The sequence below is a fragment of the Equus caballus genome, chromosome 14 (assembly GCF_041296265.1).
Source record: "Equus caballus isolate H_3958 breed thoroughbred chromosome 14, TB-T2T, whole genome shotgun sequence".
Classification (NCBI taxonomy): Eukaryota; Metazoa; Chordata; class Mammalia; order Perissodactyla; family Equidae; genus Equus; species Equus caballus.
In genome coordinates, this window is record NC_091697.1 from 45,220,914 (window position 1) to 45,241,014 (window position 20,101).

At 36.8% G+C, this 20,101-nt stretch overlaps 1 protein-coding gene across 1 annotated transcript; it reads left to right on the forward strand.

The window, feature by feature from the left end:
• Positions 1–477: 477 nt before the first annotated feature.
• LOC102149479 (sperm-associated acrosin inhibitor) lies at positions 478–4,932 on the forward strand. Its single transcript, XM_005599320.4, has 5 exons — positions 478–673; positions 1,108–1,184; positions 2,132–2,157; positions 3,418–3,536; positions 4,466–4,932. The coding sequence occupies exons 2-5, from the start codon at positions 1,118–1,120 to the stop codon at positions 4,509–4,511; spliced, it is 258 nt and encodes an 85-aa protein (XP_005599377.3). The 5' UTR covers positions 478–673; positions 1,108–1,117; the 3' UTR covers positions 4,512–4,932.
• Positions 4,933–20,101: the final 15,169 nt, after the last annotated feature.

The window sequence follows — 20,101 nt, forward strand, 5'->3', positions numbered from 1 at the left end:
TGTGGCCCCAACAGCTATCTGGGAGCTTTGTCAACATTCCTGATTGTGAAATTGTGCCATAGTTTTACAAGATGTTCCCATCAGGGGAAAATGGATGAAAGGGACATGAGAACTCTCTGCATTTGACTTACAGCTTGATGAGAATCTCCAGTTTTCTCAAAGCAAAACTTTAATCAAAATCAAATCTCTAAATGAGCCTAATGTGCTTCTAGTGTTGCCAAGTGCTAAGGGTCTAGGTACTTGTCTACTCACCGTTCCCAAAACTCATTCTCTTTCCTGTTTTGATTCTCCTTTCCTTCCTATTCGGTAGCTTAGGAAGATTTCATATCTCATCTCTAAGGGTTTCGGAGCACTGATCTTACCTCCTCCCTTCCCCATACTTCTGGGTACATCAGACCAAACTGTCCCAAATCTCCTGCAGAGGCAATACCTGCTGAGGATTCCTTGTGAGGCCTCTCTCACGAGTTCCTTTATAGCCTTCAGGAAGAACACAGAATACCTCAGTGTCTTATCTGCCGGGAGGCATCTGTCTCACCCCCAGAGAGGTCTTCACCAACAGGTCAATAAAGGAAGCGCGTCAGCTGGGTGGCTGTGGTTGGGAAGAAGAGGTGAACAAGCTCGGCACGGTCCGTGGAGGTGTCGGCCTCGCTCCCCACGGCCTTCTCTGTTTCAGGTAGGTCCGGCGGGGACCCTATGGAGGGAGCCCTGGTGAAGAGCATTGCTGTGAGGACAGCTGCAACTGAGTCTTTCCTGAAAGAACTGCTTGTATTTTTCTGAGGAAAAACTGAGATTCCCAAGTGCATGTTTCCTTAAATGCAGCCAAGCTCCCTGTGGGCTGAGCCAAAGGCTTGGGAGAGCAAATGGCTCCTTCTCAGATGTGCACGGAGGACTTGTCCTAGTGTTTCTCTTGAGTCTCTATGAGGCCTTCTGTTCACACGCATGTCTTGTTGATTCTGAGTTGGAGGAAGAAAAAAGGGGATAGTCCCCTATAGTTAGGACTCTAGGGGAGTAGAGCAGTTTCCTCACCCATAAGAAACTTTCATCGGGAAATGGGTCATTTGTCCCTGTGCCATGTGTTACGAACAGTCCTATGGTTTTCTTCTACAGACTTGACAAAATGTCTTTCTTCTCATCATGGATGAAAGCTATTTTCATCATTGTCTTGCTGTTTCCTCTGCATTCTGGTGAGTAAATTTTTCAATCCTGGATGAAGAATTTCTCATATCTTAGAAAATTTAGGAAACAACTGCTATGGTCTAGGAATGGAGGAGCTTGTTTTATTGGGTTTGTAATACTTAAACTGGCAAAATGAAACAGAGCAGTTTACAAATATCCCTTTAAAAACTGCATCCGTCGTTTTCTCTCTCTTCTTTCCCACTTTAGAGACGTGGAGACAGAGAGGTGGGTTAGAATGTGCAGTGGAACCTAGCTTTTCCTCCACCTACAATGAAAGCCATTTACCTATGTTTAGAGGTGAAGAGGTTTTGGAGGTCACATTCCATGACTGCTGAGAGCAAAGTGTGGGGAGTAATGATGTCTTCTAGATCTGGAGTTCTTTGAAAATCTGCTTTGTTGTTTGACAGCTCTGAGCAGAGCCCAGGCTTCGTGTGAGGAGAGAACCCATCCCTCCCTCTATTGACAACTTACCTTCTTTAAAGCATAAGGTGGCCCATGAATTTCAGAGTAAAAAGTAGCTGTAAGGTATTGGATAGATCCCTGATCTTGGACCTGAGCACTAATTAATTTAGTAATTAATTTCTTCATATTAAGTGACTTTATGCAAGGTATAATGAATGGTATTAAGCAAGGCATTGTCGTCTCTGACGTGGATGTCTCATCTATTAAAAAGACAGGAAAAAAGCAGGGTTTTGTGATTACTAAACAATACACAAAATTGTTTTTCTTCACAGAGTGAGGTTATTTGGGAATTATGTTTCCAGATTTGGAGCTATTTTGTGAACCTATTGTTTTGCTACCATCCGAAAGGCTCCCCTCATTACTTGCAGGGTCTGGAGTAGGTAATTTGCCTGGTATTTTGCTACAAAAAGATGGGAGAACTTTGCACCAGATACTCAGTTAGTGTTCCCCTCTTCTTCTTAGTTTTAATCTTTTTTGTGTGTTTTGGTTGCAGAAACTGCTTTATTATCACCAGGAACGGTAAGTTACTATCAATTAATTTGGGAATTGAAAACGTAAAACTGGTAATTTTTTTTTATATTGTAAGTTTTCATAGCAAATTTCATCAAACAAAACGCACAAGAGTATGATCCTCCACAAGGAGAAAAGAAGAAAAAAAAAAAACCTGTGTTGTTATTATACTGAGTTCAAGAAATAGAATCTCACCACCCTTATAAGATCATTTGGGGGCCAGCCTGGTGGGAAGTGGTTAAGTTTAAGCACTCTGCTTCCATGGTCTGGGGTTCGCCAGTTCAGATCCTGGGTGAGGACCTACACACTGCTTGTCAAGCCATGCTGTGGCAGGCATCCCACATATAAAGTATAGGAGGATGGGCATGGATGATAGCTCAGGGTCCATCTTCCTCAGCCAAAAGAGGAGGATTGGCTGTGTAAGTTAGCTCCAGGCTAATCTTCATTACACACACACAAAAGCATCATTTGGCTCTATAGTCAAGGTAAAAATATCCCGCTATTCAAAAATTCCAGTACCATGTGTAAGTCTTGTTATATACAAGCATTGGATATCGGTTAAGGGGTGTTCAAAGTAGAATTGTTTACCCTAGAAGAAAAGGAAGATTTAAAAAAATTTTCCACTTACAATTAGGTAAACAAAAATTTTCATTCATTCATGGAGTGGAATGTTACATAGAGGTGAAATAAATTAACTGTAGTTCTAAACACCTGAATAGATAAATGTTACAAAGACGTTTAAAAGCGAGTCATGTAGGAATACACCCAGTATTGATCATTTATGTAAATTCCCAGCACTACCATCACTAAACACATTACATGTATATGTATATTATTGTATACCCACATACAAACAGTCATATATTTGAATAAATACATAGGCAGTGATGATCTGAAATCAGAGCATCTAGTAGTGGAACTCATGAGAAAGACAAGGGAATTACAGAAAATTCACTTTTAGGGTTTTTGGTGGTATGAAGTAATGGGAGATATCTGATCCAGGTGTGAGAAGACATGGGGGCAGAGTGGCTCAATTATGAAAGCACATTCTACCCTTTGTAGGTTTTCAAAAAATAACGTGTTTGTAAAAATACATCAATAGTATTTTATGTCTAAGTGTGTTGTGGGTACCTTAATGTTTCTTTTTAAATCTCAATATACAATGTATTTATACCTTTTTGATGTATCACATTTTGTATTAAGAACAAAGAATACTTTATGCAGACAGTTTATTATCTGATAAATTTTATGTTGTCTTCTTATGTTTAGGCACCAGACTGTCACGTGTATAAAGATCGATTACATTTATGCAACAGAGAAAGGAAGCTGATCTGCGCAACCAATGGCCAGACTTATCGCAATCCATGCATTTTCTGCAGGGAAAGGATGTAAGAATGCAAAATTAAATATTAGCTCCTCCAAAATAATGAAGAAACCATCACAAAGTGATAGGAAAATGCACATTTCTGATAATGTAGGCTCAGTGTCTTTGGAAAATATCTCTGTAAAAGCCACAGACACACACTTGTGCCTATCCCTTAAGTTCTCATTTCTAAAAGCAGTTTTGTATTTGACCTCTCATTATAACTCTACGGGATATTCCACCAATGTAGAAACTAATTAACTTAATTTAATTATTATGACTTACGAATGGAAGTCTAATGTTCAATAAAAGGTAATTCCGTGTCCAGATGCTAAGTGATAACCTCCGAGATGTAGCTGCAAGCTACAGGGAGCGGGACTGAGCAAAAACCTTACTGACTACAGAACTCTGAAACCCATCACAATGGGCCTATTCCTGCTGGAAGGGACTCCTCTGCTGGTCCACTTGGGCTCCTGAACTCCATGACAGACTCCTAACCTTCCTCAGAGAGCAGGGCATTCTAGGACACTTCCACCTGACCTCCCTTCCTGTGTCCTTCACTCTAAAGGAGTCTGCAGTCTACAGTTTTGGCCAACCTTTGTGCAAGCCCATGTTCTCTCACAGGTGTTTCCTCTCATTTAATCCTCTACCTGTCTTCTACTTCTAGAGGACCTCTAAGACAATCTCTGGTCCTCTCCTCTCTCAGATCTGGGCAGGTTCCAAGACTGAGTCAGGACTGAGCATGTAGGGAGAGTCATGGAGCCCAGGTCAGGGGAGGACGTGTGCAGGCCTGGGGAGCAGGCAGGGCCCAGCTGCTTGTGGCTGTGGAGCACAACCTCTCTTCTTCTATGTTCAAAGCCTCCTCATGGAGAAGCTGTTAATGCAATACACAGGCAATTTTAAATGTTCTTTTAATAATTTCTTTCTTTTTCTTTGTCTTTTTCTTTCTTACAGCGCTTCTCGTGGAAGATTTGATTTTACTCGTTATGGTGCATGCTGACTCTGCTAGAGCTACACGTTCCTATGCCTTTTATTGCAATCCCATTTTGTGGTGGATTCTACAAGCAATTAGAGTCTTCTCAATCAGAACTTTAAATTACCAGATGACCAAAGAAAGCCTGCTGTTGCATACAGGATGGACTGTAGGATGTTGAAGAATATTTCTAATTCTAAGAATCTGTGATTGAAAGATTTTTATCCTCTATGTTGATTTATCAGTGGCAGTTGAAAAACTATCTTTCATTTTATTTGATAATATAAAGCCTAATGTAATTTACAACCACAAATATTTTAATCAATAGAAGTTACATAATAGCATCTTTCTTAAAATACCGTTTCTTTCTTTGGTAGGTTACCGGGTGCAGCACACAAATACTTTTGGTAATAATATTAAAGAAATATTTTCAAAGATGAACACATAATGCATTACTTCGATGTTTATTAACAGTACAGACACTTGGGCTCTTCTTTATCCTAAAGAATCAAAACCTCTAGGAGAGAGATCTGGGAGCTTGACTTATAACAAGTACTCCAGGTCAATCTATGATCCTAAAGGTTAGGAAATATGGACTTCAATTCTAAAATATAGGACATGTGTACAATTGAATGAATTGCAGAGCCCATCCAATGATATTGCACAGCATCTGAGGTTTGGGAGAAGAAGTTATATTGCTTTCTTTATCTCTCACAAATCAGTCCAAAGATAGTTTGGTAACCCTGGGATGCCAGGCAACTCTGCCTTCATCCATCTAGGATTTTCGTTAGTGGTCCAAGTCCTAAGCTTCTCCATTTCTCTCCGTCTCTCAGCCAGGGAGAAGCAGGTTTTATTTGGGTGGGCAAATGTTCATTTAAGGCATGATTCTAGTGGCAGAATTGTAGATTGACTACTGGAAGAGAAGTATCAATCTACTACATATATGATATCAGGCCTGCTCTTCTTTTGACTAAACATTTCACCTCTAAAAGAGTGATCTCTCTGGGAGGTGCTCATTCGTTTACCTTCTTTAGTATTAATTCTTAACGAAAACATTTAGTAGAAAGTACCTTTTTAGAGCCACATGATAAAAATGCACTCACTTTCATGGCCATTTTCATTACAGAGAACCCATATAAAAAACATTATTCAGTGAATTTTGACACATTCATATACATATATTACTTTTATTTTTAAAATGGATTTTTATTTTTTTCTTCTTACTTTTATGCGTCAAATTATTAACAAGAAAGCCTACCATGCCCTGAGGCCTGTACACTGATAGCGAAAAGGTGGTCAACAAAAGGAAATACTGTAACTGTCCTCTAGGAACGATCAGTGTACTGGTGGAAGTTCGTATCCATTCGTGAATGGGGATCCACCTCACTGCACGACTATTTCCACACAAGCTTTGTGAGCCAGCCTCCCACATCTCACATGTTTTGGAACTTGGCTTTTAGAAGAATCTTCTTGGATACACATCAGCTCCAAATTTCAGCTATAATGAAAGAGACACAGGAAAGTTAACAACATTTAAAATCTGACGTTTCATAAGAGAAACAGGGTGTTTTCAATTGACATAAAATTCATAAAACTTAAAACTTGACATTTTAAAGCAGACAATTCTGTATTTTCTTGTAAATATTTCTTCACAATGTTTTACAACTATCGCCACTATCTAATTTCAGAACATTTCCATCATCTCTCCCATTCCCAAAAGAAAGAAACAAAACACCGCTACTTCCCAATTCCCCATCAATCCATGACCACCACTAAACTACTTCCTTCCTCTGTGGATTTGCCTATTTTGGGCATTTCATAGAAATGGAATCATAGGATATGTGTATGTCTTTCACATGAAATGAAATATATATAGATATAGATAAGTATAGATCTCTATCTATGGTTTGTGGTCTTTTGTGAACGACACTTTCATGTAGCTCAAGGTTTTCAAGGTTCATCCCTGTTGTAGCACATACTCATACCTCTTTCCTTTTTATGACTAATATTCCAATGTATGGATATACCACCTTTGTTTGTCTGTCTATCAGCTGATAGACATTTAGATTGTATTCACTTATTGGCTATTATGAATACTGCAGCTGTGAACATTCTTGTACTAGTTTTTGTGTGACCATATATTTCCATTTCTCATGGATAAATATCTAGCAGTGGAAATTTGTATGGTAACTCCACCTTTAACTTTTTTGAGGAGATGCCAAAATGCTTTCCACAATGAGTGTACCATCTTACATTTCCACCAGGACTGTATGAGGGTTCCAGTTTCTCCATATTCTCACCCAAATTCAGAAGTTGTCATGTTAAAAAATTATGTTCACCATAGAGGGTGTGAACTAGTACTCCACTGTAGTTTGCTTTGCATTCCTCTTATGATTAACCATATTGCACACCTTTTCATGTGCTTCCTTGCCATTTCTATGTCTTCTCTGGGGCAATGTCTATTTAAATCCTTTGCCCATTTTTAAGCTATCTTCTTTATTTGTTGTTTTGAGTTTCCAGTGTTCTTTATGTAATCTGGATCCCTGGCACTTATTAGACTTCTCAATTGCAAACGTTTTCTCTTGTTTTTAGGTTGTCTGTGTTACTTTCTTGATACTGTCCCTTGATGCAAAACAAGTTTTAAATGTGATGAATTCCAATTTATCTATTTTTTCCTTTGTTGCTTGTGCTTTTGGTGTTATATATAAGAAATTGCTGCCTAATCCACACTCATGAAGATTTACACCTAGGTTTCATTCTAAGAATTTGATAGCATTAGTATTTGCATTTAAATCTTTGCTACAGTTTGAGTTAATTTTTGTATCTGGTGAAAATTATGGGTACAAAGTTATACTTTTGCATGTGGCTATCCATTTGTCACAGTGCCACTTTAGTCCAAAGACTTTTCTTTTCGTTTAATTTTCTTGGAGCTCTTGTCCAAAGCAAGGGATCAATCAAGACAGTGTAGTATTAGCGAAAAAATATATAAGTAGATGAATGAAACAGAATAGAGAGCCCCAAAATTGAGCTCCATCAATATAGTTGACTGTTCTTTGATGAAGCAGCAAAGGCAATACAAGGGATCAAAGAGAGTTTTCTCAAGAAATGGCGTGGAAACAACTGAACTTCTACACGCAAAAAAGTTAATTGAGACACAGACCTTACACCCCTCACAAAAATTAACTCAAAATGGATCATAGGCTTAAATGTAAAATGCAAAACTATAAAGTACCCAGGAGATAACATAGGAGAAAACCTAGATGACCATGGGTATGGTGACGGCTTTTTAGAGACAATACCAAAGCCTTGATCCATGAAAGAAACGATAGGTAACATAGACTCATTAAAGTTAAAACCTTCTGTTCTGTGAGAGTCCATATCAAGAGAATGAGAAGACACACCCCAGACTGGGACAAACCTTTGCAAAAGACACATCTGCCAAAGGACCCTTATCCAAGATATACAAAAAACCCTGAAAACTCAAGAATAGTCAAAGAAATTACCTGATTAAAAAAATGGGCCAAATACCTTAACAGACATGTCTCCAAAGAAGATATACTGATGGCAAGAAACATGAAAAGATCCTCCATATCATGTGTCATCATGGAAATTCAAATTAAGAAAACAATGAGATAGTGCTGGCCAGCTGGCATAGTGGTTAAGTCCCATGCTGCACTTCGGTTGCCCAGGGTTCACAGGATTGATCTAGGGCAAGGACCTACACATCGCTCATCAGGCCACACTGTGGCAGCATCTCATATACAAAAAATAGAGAGAGATTGCCATAGATGTTAGCTCAGGGGCAATCATCCTCACCCTCCCTCCCAAAAAATCGAGGTACCACTAATGAGATACCACTACAGAAGTATTAGAATGGCTAAAATCTGGAAGACTAACCACACCAAATGCTGGAGAGGACATGGAGCAACAGGAACTCTCATACATTGCTAATGGGAATGCAAAGTGGTACAGCAGCTTTTGATGAAATTATGGTAGTTGCTTACAGTTAAACATAGGCTTATCATATGATCCAGTAACTGTGCTCCTTGTTATTTATCCAAAGGAGTTGAAAATTTATGTCTACACAAAACCTTAATTAAGGCAGTAGCTTTATAGATAATTACCTAAACTTGGAAGCAACCAGGATGTCCTTCAGCAGGTGAATGGATAAACTGTGGTACATCCAGAAAATAGAATATTCTTCTTCCATAAAACGAAATGAGCTATCAAGCTGTAAAAAGACAAGGAGGAAACTTCAATGCCTAGTGCTATGTGAAGAAACCTATCTGAAAAGGTGATAAACTCTATGATTCCAAGTATATGTCACTCTGGAAAAGGCAAAATTATGGAGACAGATGAAAAAATCAGTGGTTGCCAGAGGTTGAGTGGAGGCCAGGGGAGATAAATGCATAGGCAGATCACAGGGATTTGTAGGGCACTGAAAATACTCTGTATGATATTATAATCATGGATATATTTTATTAAACTTCTGTACATAACCACAGAGTCTGCAACATCAAAAGTGAACTGTAGGGTAAACTATGGACTTCAGATGATTATGATGTGTCAACGTAGGTTCATTCTTGGTAAAAAAAAAAAAAAAATGTAGAGTTCTGCTGAGTGATGTTATTAATGGGGAAACTATGCATGTGTGGAGCATGAAGTAGATGGGAAATCCCTGTACCTCCTCAATCTTGTGGTAAACTAAAACGACTCTAAAAAATTTCTCTTAAAATGTCAATTGAACATATATGTATGGATTTAGTTTGACTTTCTGTTCCATTCTATTGTTCCGTATCTCTATACTCATGCCAGTACCAGAGTGTTTTTTTTTTTAATCACTCTAGATCTGTAGTCTGTATTAAAATCTGAACATATCAATCCCCCAACTTTGCTCTTCTCTTTCAATACTGTATTGGCTATCCTGGGTCTTTTGCCTCTTCATATAAACTGTAGAATATCAATATTCATAGAATAACTTGCTGGAATTCAGATTGGAATTGCACTGGATCTGTAAGTCAAGCTGGGAAGAATTGACTCTTGACAATATTGAGTCTTCCTGTTCATGAACATGGAATATCTCTCCATTTATTTAGTTCTTTGATTTCATTCATCAGAGTTCTGTAGCTTTCCTCATACAAGTCGTGTGCATGTTTTGTTTGACTTTTAGTTAAGTGTTTCACTTTTGTAGGTGCTAATGTAAATGGTATTGTGGTTTTAATTTCAAAATTCACTTGTTCATTGATACTACATAGGAAAGCAGTAGACTTTTGTAAATTAACTCTGTATTCTACAACTTATAATAACTTCTTAGTTCCAGGAGTTACTTTTGTGCATTCTTTTGGATTTTCTTTACAGACAATCATGTCATCTGCAGACAAAGAGAATTTTATTCCCTCCTTCCCAATGTGTATATCGTTTATTTCCTTTTGTTGTTTTATTGTACCAGCTAGAATTTGCAGTGTGATGTCCAAAAAGTTTGGTGAGAGGGACATCCTTGACTGATGACCTTTTACCTGATGAATGGGAAAGCTCTGATTTTCTCACCATTAAGTGTGATGATAATTGTAAGTCTTCGACAGGCATTCTTTATTGAGTTGAGGAAGGTCCTCTCTACTCATAGTTTACTGGGAGTCTTTATCATGAATGAGTGTTGACTTTTGTCAAATGGTTTTTACTGCAAATACCGATATGATTGTGTGATGGATTAGTTGAATTTTGAACCAGTCTTGCATACCTGGGATAAATATCACTTGCTTGTGGAGTATTATTCTTTTTAAGCATTGTTGCATGGGTTTGCTATGTTTATGTTGCAGGTTTTTGCATCTATTTTCATGAGAGATATTAGTCTGTAACTTTCTTTTCCTGTGATACCTTTTACTGCTTCTACTGTTAGGGTAATTCTGATTTCATAAAATGAGTTAGAAAATATTCTCTCTACTTTTATCCCCTGAAAAAGATTGTAGGAAATTGGTATAATTTCTTTGTTATTTGGTAGAACTCACCAGTGAAAACATCTGGACCTGCTGTCATCTGTTTTGGAAGGTTATTAATTATTGATCCAAACACTTTGATATAGGCTTATTCAGAACATCTATTTTTTTTTTTCTGTGAATTTTGGCATGCTGGCCTTTTCAAGAATTGGTCCATTTCCTCTAGGTTACCAAACTTGTGGGCCTTGAGTTGCTTATAGAATTTTTGTATTATCCTTTTAATGCCCATGGGATCCATAGTGATTTCTCCTCTTTCATTTCTGATGTTAGTAATTTGTGTCCTCTCACTTCTTACTTCGTTCGTCTGGCTAGAGGCTTATCAACTTCATCTCCTTTTCAAAGAACCAGCTTTTGATTTCATTGATTTTCTCCTTCGATTTCTGGTTTTCAATTTCATTGATTTCTGCTAATTCTTATTATTTCTTTGCTTCTGCTCACTTGGAGGGAAGTTGCTCTTCTTTTCCTAATTTTTCACAGTGGAAACGTGGATGATTGAATTACATCCTTCATCTTTTCCAATATGTGCATTCAATGCTAAAAAATTCCTTCTAAGCACTATTATTGCTGTATCCACAAATTTTGATAAATTTCATGTTCATTTTTATTTAGTTCAAAATATTCTAAAATTTCTCTTGAGACCTCTTCTTTGACCTATGTGTTATTTAGAAGTGTCTCATTTAATCTTCCTGTACATTAGTACTTTCCAATGATCTTTCCATTTTTGATTTCTAGCTTAATTCTAATGTAGCCTGTGAAAAGACATTGTATGATTTTTATTCTTTTCAATTTGTGAGGATGTACATTACTGCCCAGTCTGTTTTGCATCTTGGTGAATGTTCCACGTGAGCTTAGGAAGATATGCGTTCTGCTGTTGTTAGATGAAGTAGTCTGAAGATTTCCATTACATCCAGTTGATTGATGGTGAAGTTGAGTTTGACTATGTCCTTACTGATTTTCTGCCTGCTGGAAATGTCTGTTTCTTTGGAGGGCTGTTGAAGTCTCCAACTATGATACTGGAACCATCTGTTTCTCATTGCAATTCTATTAATTTTTGCCTCATGTAGTTTGAAATGCCTTTGTTAGGCACATACACATTAAAGATTGTTAGGTGTTCTTGGAGAACTGACTGTTTATCATCACGTAATGGCCTTCTTTGTCCCTGATAACTTACCTCACTTTGAAGTATGTTCTTTCTGAAATTAATATAGCTACTTCTGCTTTTTTTTGTTTAGTTATAGTATGGTATATTTTTCTTCTTCCATTTATTTTAACCTATATGTAGCTTTAATTTAGAGTGAGTTTCTTGTAAACACCACATAGTTGGGTCATGTTTTTTATGTGCTCTGATAACCTCTGTTTTTTCACTGATGCATTTAGACCATTGATTATTCCAAGTTGATTTAAGTAGACCGCTGATTATCCAAAGATTATTCATAGTAATTCACAGTGATTGTTGATATAGTTGGATTAATAGCTACCATATTTCTTACAGTTCTATTTATTGCCCTTGTTCTCTGTTTCTAATTTGTCTTTACTATTTTTCTGCCTTTGTGGTTTTAATTGAGCACTTTATATGATTCCATTTTCTCTCATTTCTTAGCATATGAGTTATACTTCTTTTTTAAGTTTTTTTATCTGTTGCCTTAGAGTTTGCAATATTTATTTATGACGACTTCATTCACTTTTCAAATAACACTATACTAATTCACGGATAGTGTGATTACTTTATAATAACACAATAATCCTAATTCCTTCTTCCCACCCCTTGTATCTATGCTGTCATTCATTTCACTTATATATAAGCATACATAATCATATATTTATGTGTTATGTATGAGTCATATATATATGATATATACATGTACCACAAAACATACCTAATCAAATACATTGTTATTATTTTGAGCAAATTGTTATCTATTAGGTCAATTAAAATAATAACAAAAATTTTTATTTTATCTTTGCTTATTCTTTCTTCAGTATTCTTTCTTGCTTATGTTGATCTGAACTTCTGATCTGCATTATTTTCTTTATCTCTAAAAAAGTTCCTTTAACTTCTTTTTTAACTTTTCTTGCAAGGCTGGTCTAATGTCAAGAAATTTCCTCAATTTTTGTCTGAGAAAGTCTTTATTTCCCCTTTACTTTTGAAGGATAATTTTGCAGGATACAGAATTCTAGGTTGGTGGGTTTTTCTTGTATCACTTTCGTTCCTCTCTCTTTTGATTGCATGGTTTGAGGAGAGGTCAGATGTAATTCTTAGGTTTGTTCTTCTATAAGTAATGTAAGGGTTTATTTTTCTGGCTTTAGAACTTTATCTTTGATCTATAGTTTGAAAATAACATGCCCATAGTATTTATCTGATTGGTGTTCTCTGAGCTTTCTGAATCTGTGGTTTAGTGTCCCGCATTAATTTGGAAAATTCTTATTCATTATTATTTCAAATATTTCTTCTGTGCCTCTCTTTCTTTTCCCTCTGATATTCTAACTATATGTATGGCACAACTTTTGTATTTGTCTCATAGTCTTTGGATATTCTTTTTTTACTTTTTTGGTCTTTTTCTCTTTACTTTTCAGTTTTTGAGGCTTTTACTGATATATTCTCTAGCTCAGAGATTCCTTCCTTAGGCATGTACAATCTACTAATATGTTAATTGAAGACATTCCTCATTTATGTTACAATATTTCTATCTGTAGCATTTCTTTTTAGTCCTTTCTCTGAATTTCCATCTCTCTGCTTACGTTGAGCGTCTGTTCTTGCATTAGAGTCCTTAGCATGTTAGTCATATTTGTTTTAGATTTCTGGTCTGAAAATTCCAACATGATTGTCACATCTGGTTCTGATGCTTGGTCTATCTCTTTAAATGCTGTTTTTCTGCCTTTTCGTGTGCCTTGTGATATTATTGTGATAGCTGAGCATGACATACTAGGCAAAAAAAATGGCTGTAAATTGGCTTTTAGTAATGTCATGGTAAGATGTGGAGGAAGGAGCAGCATTGTACAGTCCCACAATTAGGCCTCAGTATTTAGTGAGCATATGCCTTTGGACTGTGAACTTCACAAGCGTTTCTCAGTATTTTCTCCTCCCTTAGGGGGGACTGGATGGTTAGAGTGGATGAGAGTTGGGTATTTCCCTACTCTCAGGTCAGGTATGCTCTGATAATATCCTAGGTGAGCCTCTAGCCAACTAGTTTCTCCAGAGGGCAGGCCTTATTAACAAGAACAGAGTGCTCTGGTGTATTTCTAAATGGTTTCTTTTCTCATCTTCCTGCTGGAAGCCTGAGGAGATTCTTCTCTAGTATTTACTATAGGAACTTGGTGGAGCTCCTGGAGGTACATCTCACAATATTGTGGGGGCGTCCCTATGACTGGGTCCCCTGGAGTTTTGAACTCTTAGACTTGTCCACACTGAACCTCCCTCAGTTCATCAATTATAGGTCAGGATTCCCTCGTCAGGCTGTTTTGTGTGCTGGTTTCTGCTTGTGAGTGTCTGCTCCAGAAGCACGAGTCCCTCTGGTCACCTGTCTATCTCTGCAGTCATGGGGTTAGCAATTTGCCCTGTGTCCTCCCCTCTCTCCTGGATCTAAAAAGGGTTTGATTATTCAGTCTTCAGCTTTTTACTTGTTGTTAGGATGAGTGGTGACTTCCTAGCTCCTTACATGTGGAACCAGAAAGTGGAAGTCTACCTATGTGTTTTCAAAGTAAATTTCTAGCTGTGAGATTGCTAGGATAAAATCTAAAAGTTTATTTGTTTTTTTAATCTGTTGCTATGATTTTTAGCATATGGGAAAAAGTATCCTCCATAAGCGTTGTACGAGTTTACATTCCAAATAACAATTATGAGAGTGCCTTGGTCTCCACAGCCTTGCCAAGAGAACATGCTGTCAAAGCTTTTGATTTCTTCAGATGTTATGTGAGACTGCAGATTTTTATTTGTATTTTTCTAAGTATGCATGAAATTGAACATGTTTTGCGTATTTATAAATATTTTACATTTATACTTTATTTTCTAACTTGATTATGGGGTTTGTCTGCTATACAGATGTTTAGAAAAATTTCATTTTTGTCTGGTAAATGCTCTTGTATTCAAACCTTTTTAAATCTCATAGTTCTCTGCGTTTGTTTTTTAAAAATTTCTCTATGTACTGTTTGCTTTGCCAGTGTTTCGTGGTATCTTTTCCTGCACATCTATTCCATACACATTATCAGTTGGATTCATTATACTCTCAGAGGACTCTCTCTTTTCCTTCTTCATGGAAAAATTTCATTTTTTTTCACTTTTTCAGAATCTATAAAATGTATATACTATTTCACATTTTCTCCATCTGTGTTTTAGGATTAAATGAAAATTAAATATATTAAATGCTCACAATTAGTCCTTTGAGAAATTTCCCCCAATAATCTGAGATTCAGATAAAGCTCATCCACTCATAGATGCTGAAGACAGGTTCAACATTGTCTGTCAGTGTGAATTTTCTGTAGATTTAATATTTATTTAAATACACTGTTCTTCAGTGGGCACCTTGTAATTTCATATTTTTTTCTGAAATATTGTAGTTTTAAGTCATATTCTCTTTCTAAATTAAATCAAAAGTTGTTTCATCTACTTTCAAAAATAATACATTTCTATTGTAGAGTTTGACTTTTGATTCCAGCAGTTGAACATCACAAATATTTGCTGGAGGCTATTTAATTCATGTTTTGAGTGTTGCATTACTGTTTTCTTCTGCTTCATGGTTTTGTATTTTGGAGGCTAGGAGGTTTCAGATACAGGTATTTAATTCTCAATTCTGCTTTCTTATAGAAGTTTTGCGTAGTTGAAGACCACGTTTTTTCGTATATTTTTGTGGTCACAGTTGGCTGTTAATGTACGTTTGTTTACTGTGTTGTTAGTGAAAGAGCGCCCTCTTCTGTCAGTACAGCAAAATGTGGTTACTTCTAGCAGGTGATGTGTGTATGTGTTGTGTGTGTGTGTGTTACTGTACATGTGTATTGCATGCTTTGATAATGTTTGGTTCTCTTTTGTATTGCATTACTATTTTAAAGACACCCCATTTGCCTCTTTTTATTCATTTATCCTGTCCCTGAAGGATGCCTGTGTCCACCTGACTCTCCCCAATTTTTCATTTTCTTTTCACTGGGAACTGATGCCTTTTTGAGAATTCAAACCTGTGTGTCACTTACATATAATTTTCTTCCCTGTAAACGTGTCCTTTCCTACCAGCTCTTTTACAGTGTTTTGCCGGAATTTTCTCTTTTTAGATGATTTTAGCTCAATCTTAGGTTCCCAGTTCCCTTCTCTCTTTGCAGATTTTCTTTTTTCTTCTATGGCCTCTCTTCCACCCCTTGCTCTCCCCCACAAACTTGCTCTTTGCAAGACGATTACCTGCACTTGGAGTTCACGTAATAATCCTGCTAAAATTTGGAGATTATCTTTGTACATACAGGAAAAGTGAAGTTAGTATTTTTTTCAGTCTTCTAGTTGTGCTGAGTACAAATGATTGATGTGGTTTTCTTAGATCTTCTTGTGAATTAGTACAGTGTTTGGATGATTCACAGAGAGATGTAGCCCATTAACTTTGGGCTACCTGGAAATAAATACATTTTTTTAAATATCATTTTAGTTTCTGCTGTCAGTACAAGTTTCTTAATTAATAAACTTATTGTGGCATATTTTATACACCCTGTAATTCACTCAGTTAAAATGTAGAATTCAACAATCTTTAAAAGTAAGTAGTGAAACAATCACCATAATTCAGTTTTACAACATCTTTATCAAGACAGTGAGATCTCATATGCCCATTTACTGTTAATTACCATTCCCTGCACCTCCCACTACAGTGAACCAATAAGTTAATTTCTGTCTCTATACATTTGCCTTTTCCAGGCATTTCATATAAATGGAGTCATTCAATATGTGGTCTTTGTTACTGGCTTCTTTCAGTTTGTATAACATTTTCATGGTTCATCCATGTTGTAGCATACATAAGTCCTTCATTTCTTTTTACTGTTGACTAATATTCCTCCGATTGATATACCATGATGAGCTGTCTGTAGGTATACACACAGGATCCAAACCGGTGACACCCTGAGGAGCACCATAATTTAACCACTACGTCACTGGGCCAGCCTTGATTGTTTCCACTTTTTACTTCTATGAATATATTTAAGGATCCCATTGCCTTCTAACTAGGAAAAATTTATTGAAGAATCCATACCTACACACATTATAACAAAATTAAAAATGAATACAAAAAGGTGGTCTTAAGATTAGTCAGAAAGAAGAATGATTATCAATAAGGAGATTAGATCGTCATCTGACTTCAGCTTTTACAGTGGAAGATGATGTCACTCTTAAACATGGATCACAAATCCTAAATAATATCTCTTCATGCAAAATAGGACTTTGTATAAAAATGTTGCCAAATTATGACAGTTTCTTTTACTAGCCCTCAATGATGAATTCAGATTAGACATATGATGACTCACCATATTAATGTGTTAAAGATTTGAAAAATATCCTATTTCAATAAACAATTACAAAAGCTTTAGATAAAAGTAATCTATACTTACTATGAACATTGGAATACGTTATAATGATTCTGCATATAAATTTCAAAAATATCCCAAATTAAACAATAGACAATTTCATGAATAACTACTTATGTGATAAATTATGAAGAAAGCAGGTGAATAATTAATAGAAAATAAGGTTTAATGATTCTCTCTGAGATGGGAGGTGGATGGAATTTGGGAGAAGAATCTGATAGGGAGGCCTACAAAGGTTATGAAAATGTTTTAGTTTTTCATTTGGTCTCTCCTTAAAGCCATGTTTATTTTGATATGGGCCTGTAATAAAAACATTTAAATTATTTATCATCTTTTTTATGTATGGCATTTCATAGTAACATAATGACTGTTATTTTCAGTTGTGTCCTCTCTGATTATTTCTTCGTCATCCGCGTTTTGCACACTGACTGTAGCAAATACACTGGCCCCCACGTGGCTGCAACAGGAGACACAGTCCAGTCTGTGCATCCAATGGCATCGCCCTGGTCACTATCGTGTGTTTTCAGGGCACAGAGGTGAGAGGAAAATAGTGAACATTTGCTCTTTTGACTTATGGAATTAGTGTGAGTATGTCAGTAACTACTGTTTTGCTCCTAATCTAGTAATCATATACACTGTACACAACTGCCGTATTTCTGTTAAAGCTAGAGAAAATATCCTCAAACTTTACCCTGGAACCAGCACTTCTGTTAGCTTTAGCTGTATGTGCTAATCTTGACTTGATTTTAAATAATCAAATCCATTAACAGTGTTTAATTTAATATAATGTTTATAATTACAGGCATATCTTGGAGATGTTGCAGGTTTGGTTCCAGACCACCATAATAAGGCAAAAGTTGCAATAAAACAAGTCACACAAAATTTTTGCTTTCCCAGTGCATATAAAAGTTACCTTTACTCTATATTGTATTCTATTAGGTTTCCAATAGCATTATGTCTAATAAAAGAATATACATACCTTAATTAAAAAATGCTATATTGCTGGGGCTGGCTCAGTACTGTAGTGGTTAGGTTCCTGTGCTCTGCTCGGTGGCCCAGGTGTTCATGGGTTCTCAGGTTCGGATGCCTGGCACAGATGTAGCACGGCTCTTCCAGTCTCACTCTCACAACATCAATATAAAACAGAGGAAGATAGGCACAGATGTTAGCTCAGCGACAGTCTTTCTCAAGCAAAAAGAGGAAGATTGGCAACAGACGTTAGCTCAGAGCCAATCTTCCTCAAACACACACACAAAATGCTTTGTTGCTAGAAAATGCTAACCATCATCTGAACCTCCAGCGAATCCTTATCTTTTTGCTGGTGGAGGGTCAGGCCTCAATGTCGATGGCTGCTGACTGATCAGGGTGATGGTTGCCAAACATTGGGGTGGCTGTGGCAACTTCTTAAAATGAGATCACAATGAAATTTGCCACATCAATCGACTCTTCCTTTCATGAATGATTTATCTGTAGCATGTGATGCTGTTGGATAGCATTTTAGTTGCTGTAGAACTTGTTTCAAAATTGGAGTCAATCTTCTCCAACCCTTTTATCGACTAAGTTTATGTAATATTCCAAATCCTTTGTTGTCATTTCAACAATCTTCACAGCATCTTCATCAGGAATAGATTCCCTCTCAAGAAACTTCTGTTTTTTGCTCATCCATAAGATGAAACTCCTCATCCATTAAAGTTTTATCATGAGATGGCAGCAATTCAGTCACATCTTCAGGCTCCACTTCTAATTCTAGTTCTCTTGCTGGTTCGACCACATCTGCAGCTACTTCCTCCACCAAAGTCTTGAACCCCTCAAAGTCATCCGTGAGGGCTGGGATCAACTTCATCCAAACTTTTGTCAATGTTGATATTTTGACCCCTTTCCATGAATCAATAATGTGTTTAATGGCATCTAGAATGGGGAATCCTTTCTTAAGGTTTATCAATTGACTTTGCCCGGAGCCGGTAGAGGAATGACTCTCTATGATAGCTATAGCCTTAACAAATGTATTTCTTGAAAGTCAAAATTATTCCTGATTCATAGGCTGCAGAATAAATGTCTTGTTAGCAGGCATAAAAACAATATTAGCCTCATTGTAAGTCTCCATCAGAGCATTTGTAATCAGTTGCATTGTCAATGAGCCATCACTTTTTGAAAGGCATCTTTTTTTTCTGAGCAGTAGTTCGTTAACAGTCACCTTAAAATATTCAGAAAACCATGTAGTAAACAGATGTGCTGTCATCCAGACTTCCTTTTTCCATTTCTAGCGCACAGGCAGAATAGATTTAGCATCATTCTTAAGGACATATGATTGTCAGAATGGTAAATGAGCACTGGCTTCAATTCAAAGTCACCAGCTGCATTAGCCCCTAACAAGAGAGTCAGTCTGTCCTTGGAACCTTGGAAGCCAGGCAGTGACTTTTCCTCTCTAGCTAGGAAAGTCTTAGATGACTCCTTTTTCCATTATAAAGCAGTTTTGTGTACATTGAAAATCTGTTGTTTAGTGTAGCCTCTTCATTAATGATCTTAGCAAGATCTTCTGGATAATTGCTGGACTTGCTGCTTCACCCGCACTTTTATAAGCCCAAGAATGTATTCTGTACATTTCTATACATGTTATTTTGTACAATTGCTTACTAAATATGCTAAGGGAATAATTTACATTAGTAGGGTGTATTATAATCAATAATTACCTTTACTGGTGTTCTTTTTTTATGTGGATTCCAATTACCATCTGGGGTAATTTTCTTTCAGCCTAAATAACATCCTTTAGTATTTCTTATAATGTGGATCTGCCAGAAATATTAACTTTAGTTTTTGTTTATCTGCAAAAGTCATTTGTTCAGCCTCATTTTTCAATGATAGCTTTACTGTGTACAGGGTTGTTGGTTGACAGTTTTTTCTGTGAGCACTTCACATATGTTATCTCACTGCCTTCTCGCCCCATTGATCTGCTTAGATACTGGCTGTTAATGTTATTGGGATCTGGAGCCAGAGGTGGGGACAATGGCAAGCTTCTCCCTGTGTGCCACCCACACTGTGGTATCTAAGCACTCAGTGGAGCTGCAGCAGTGGCCTCAG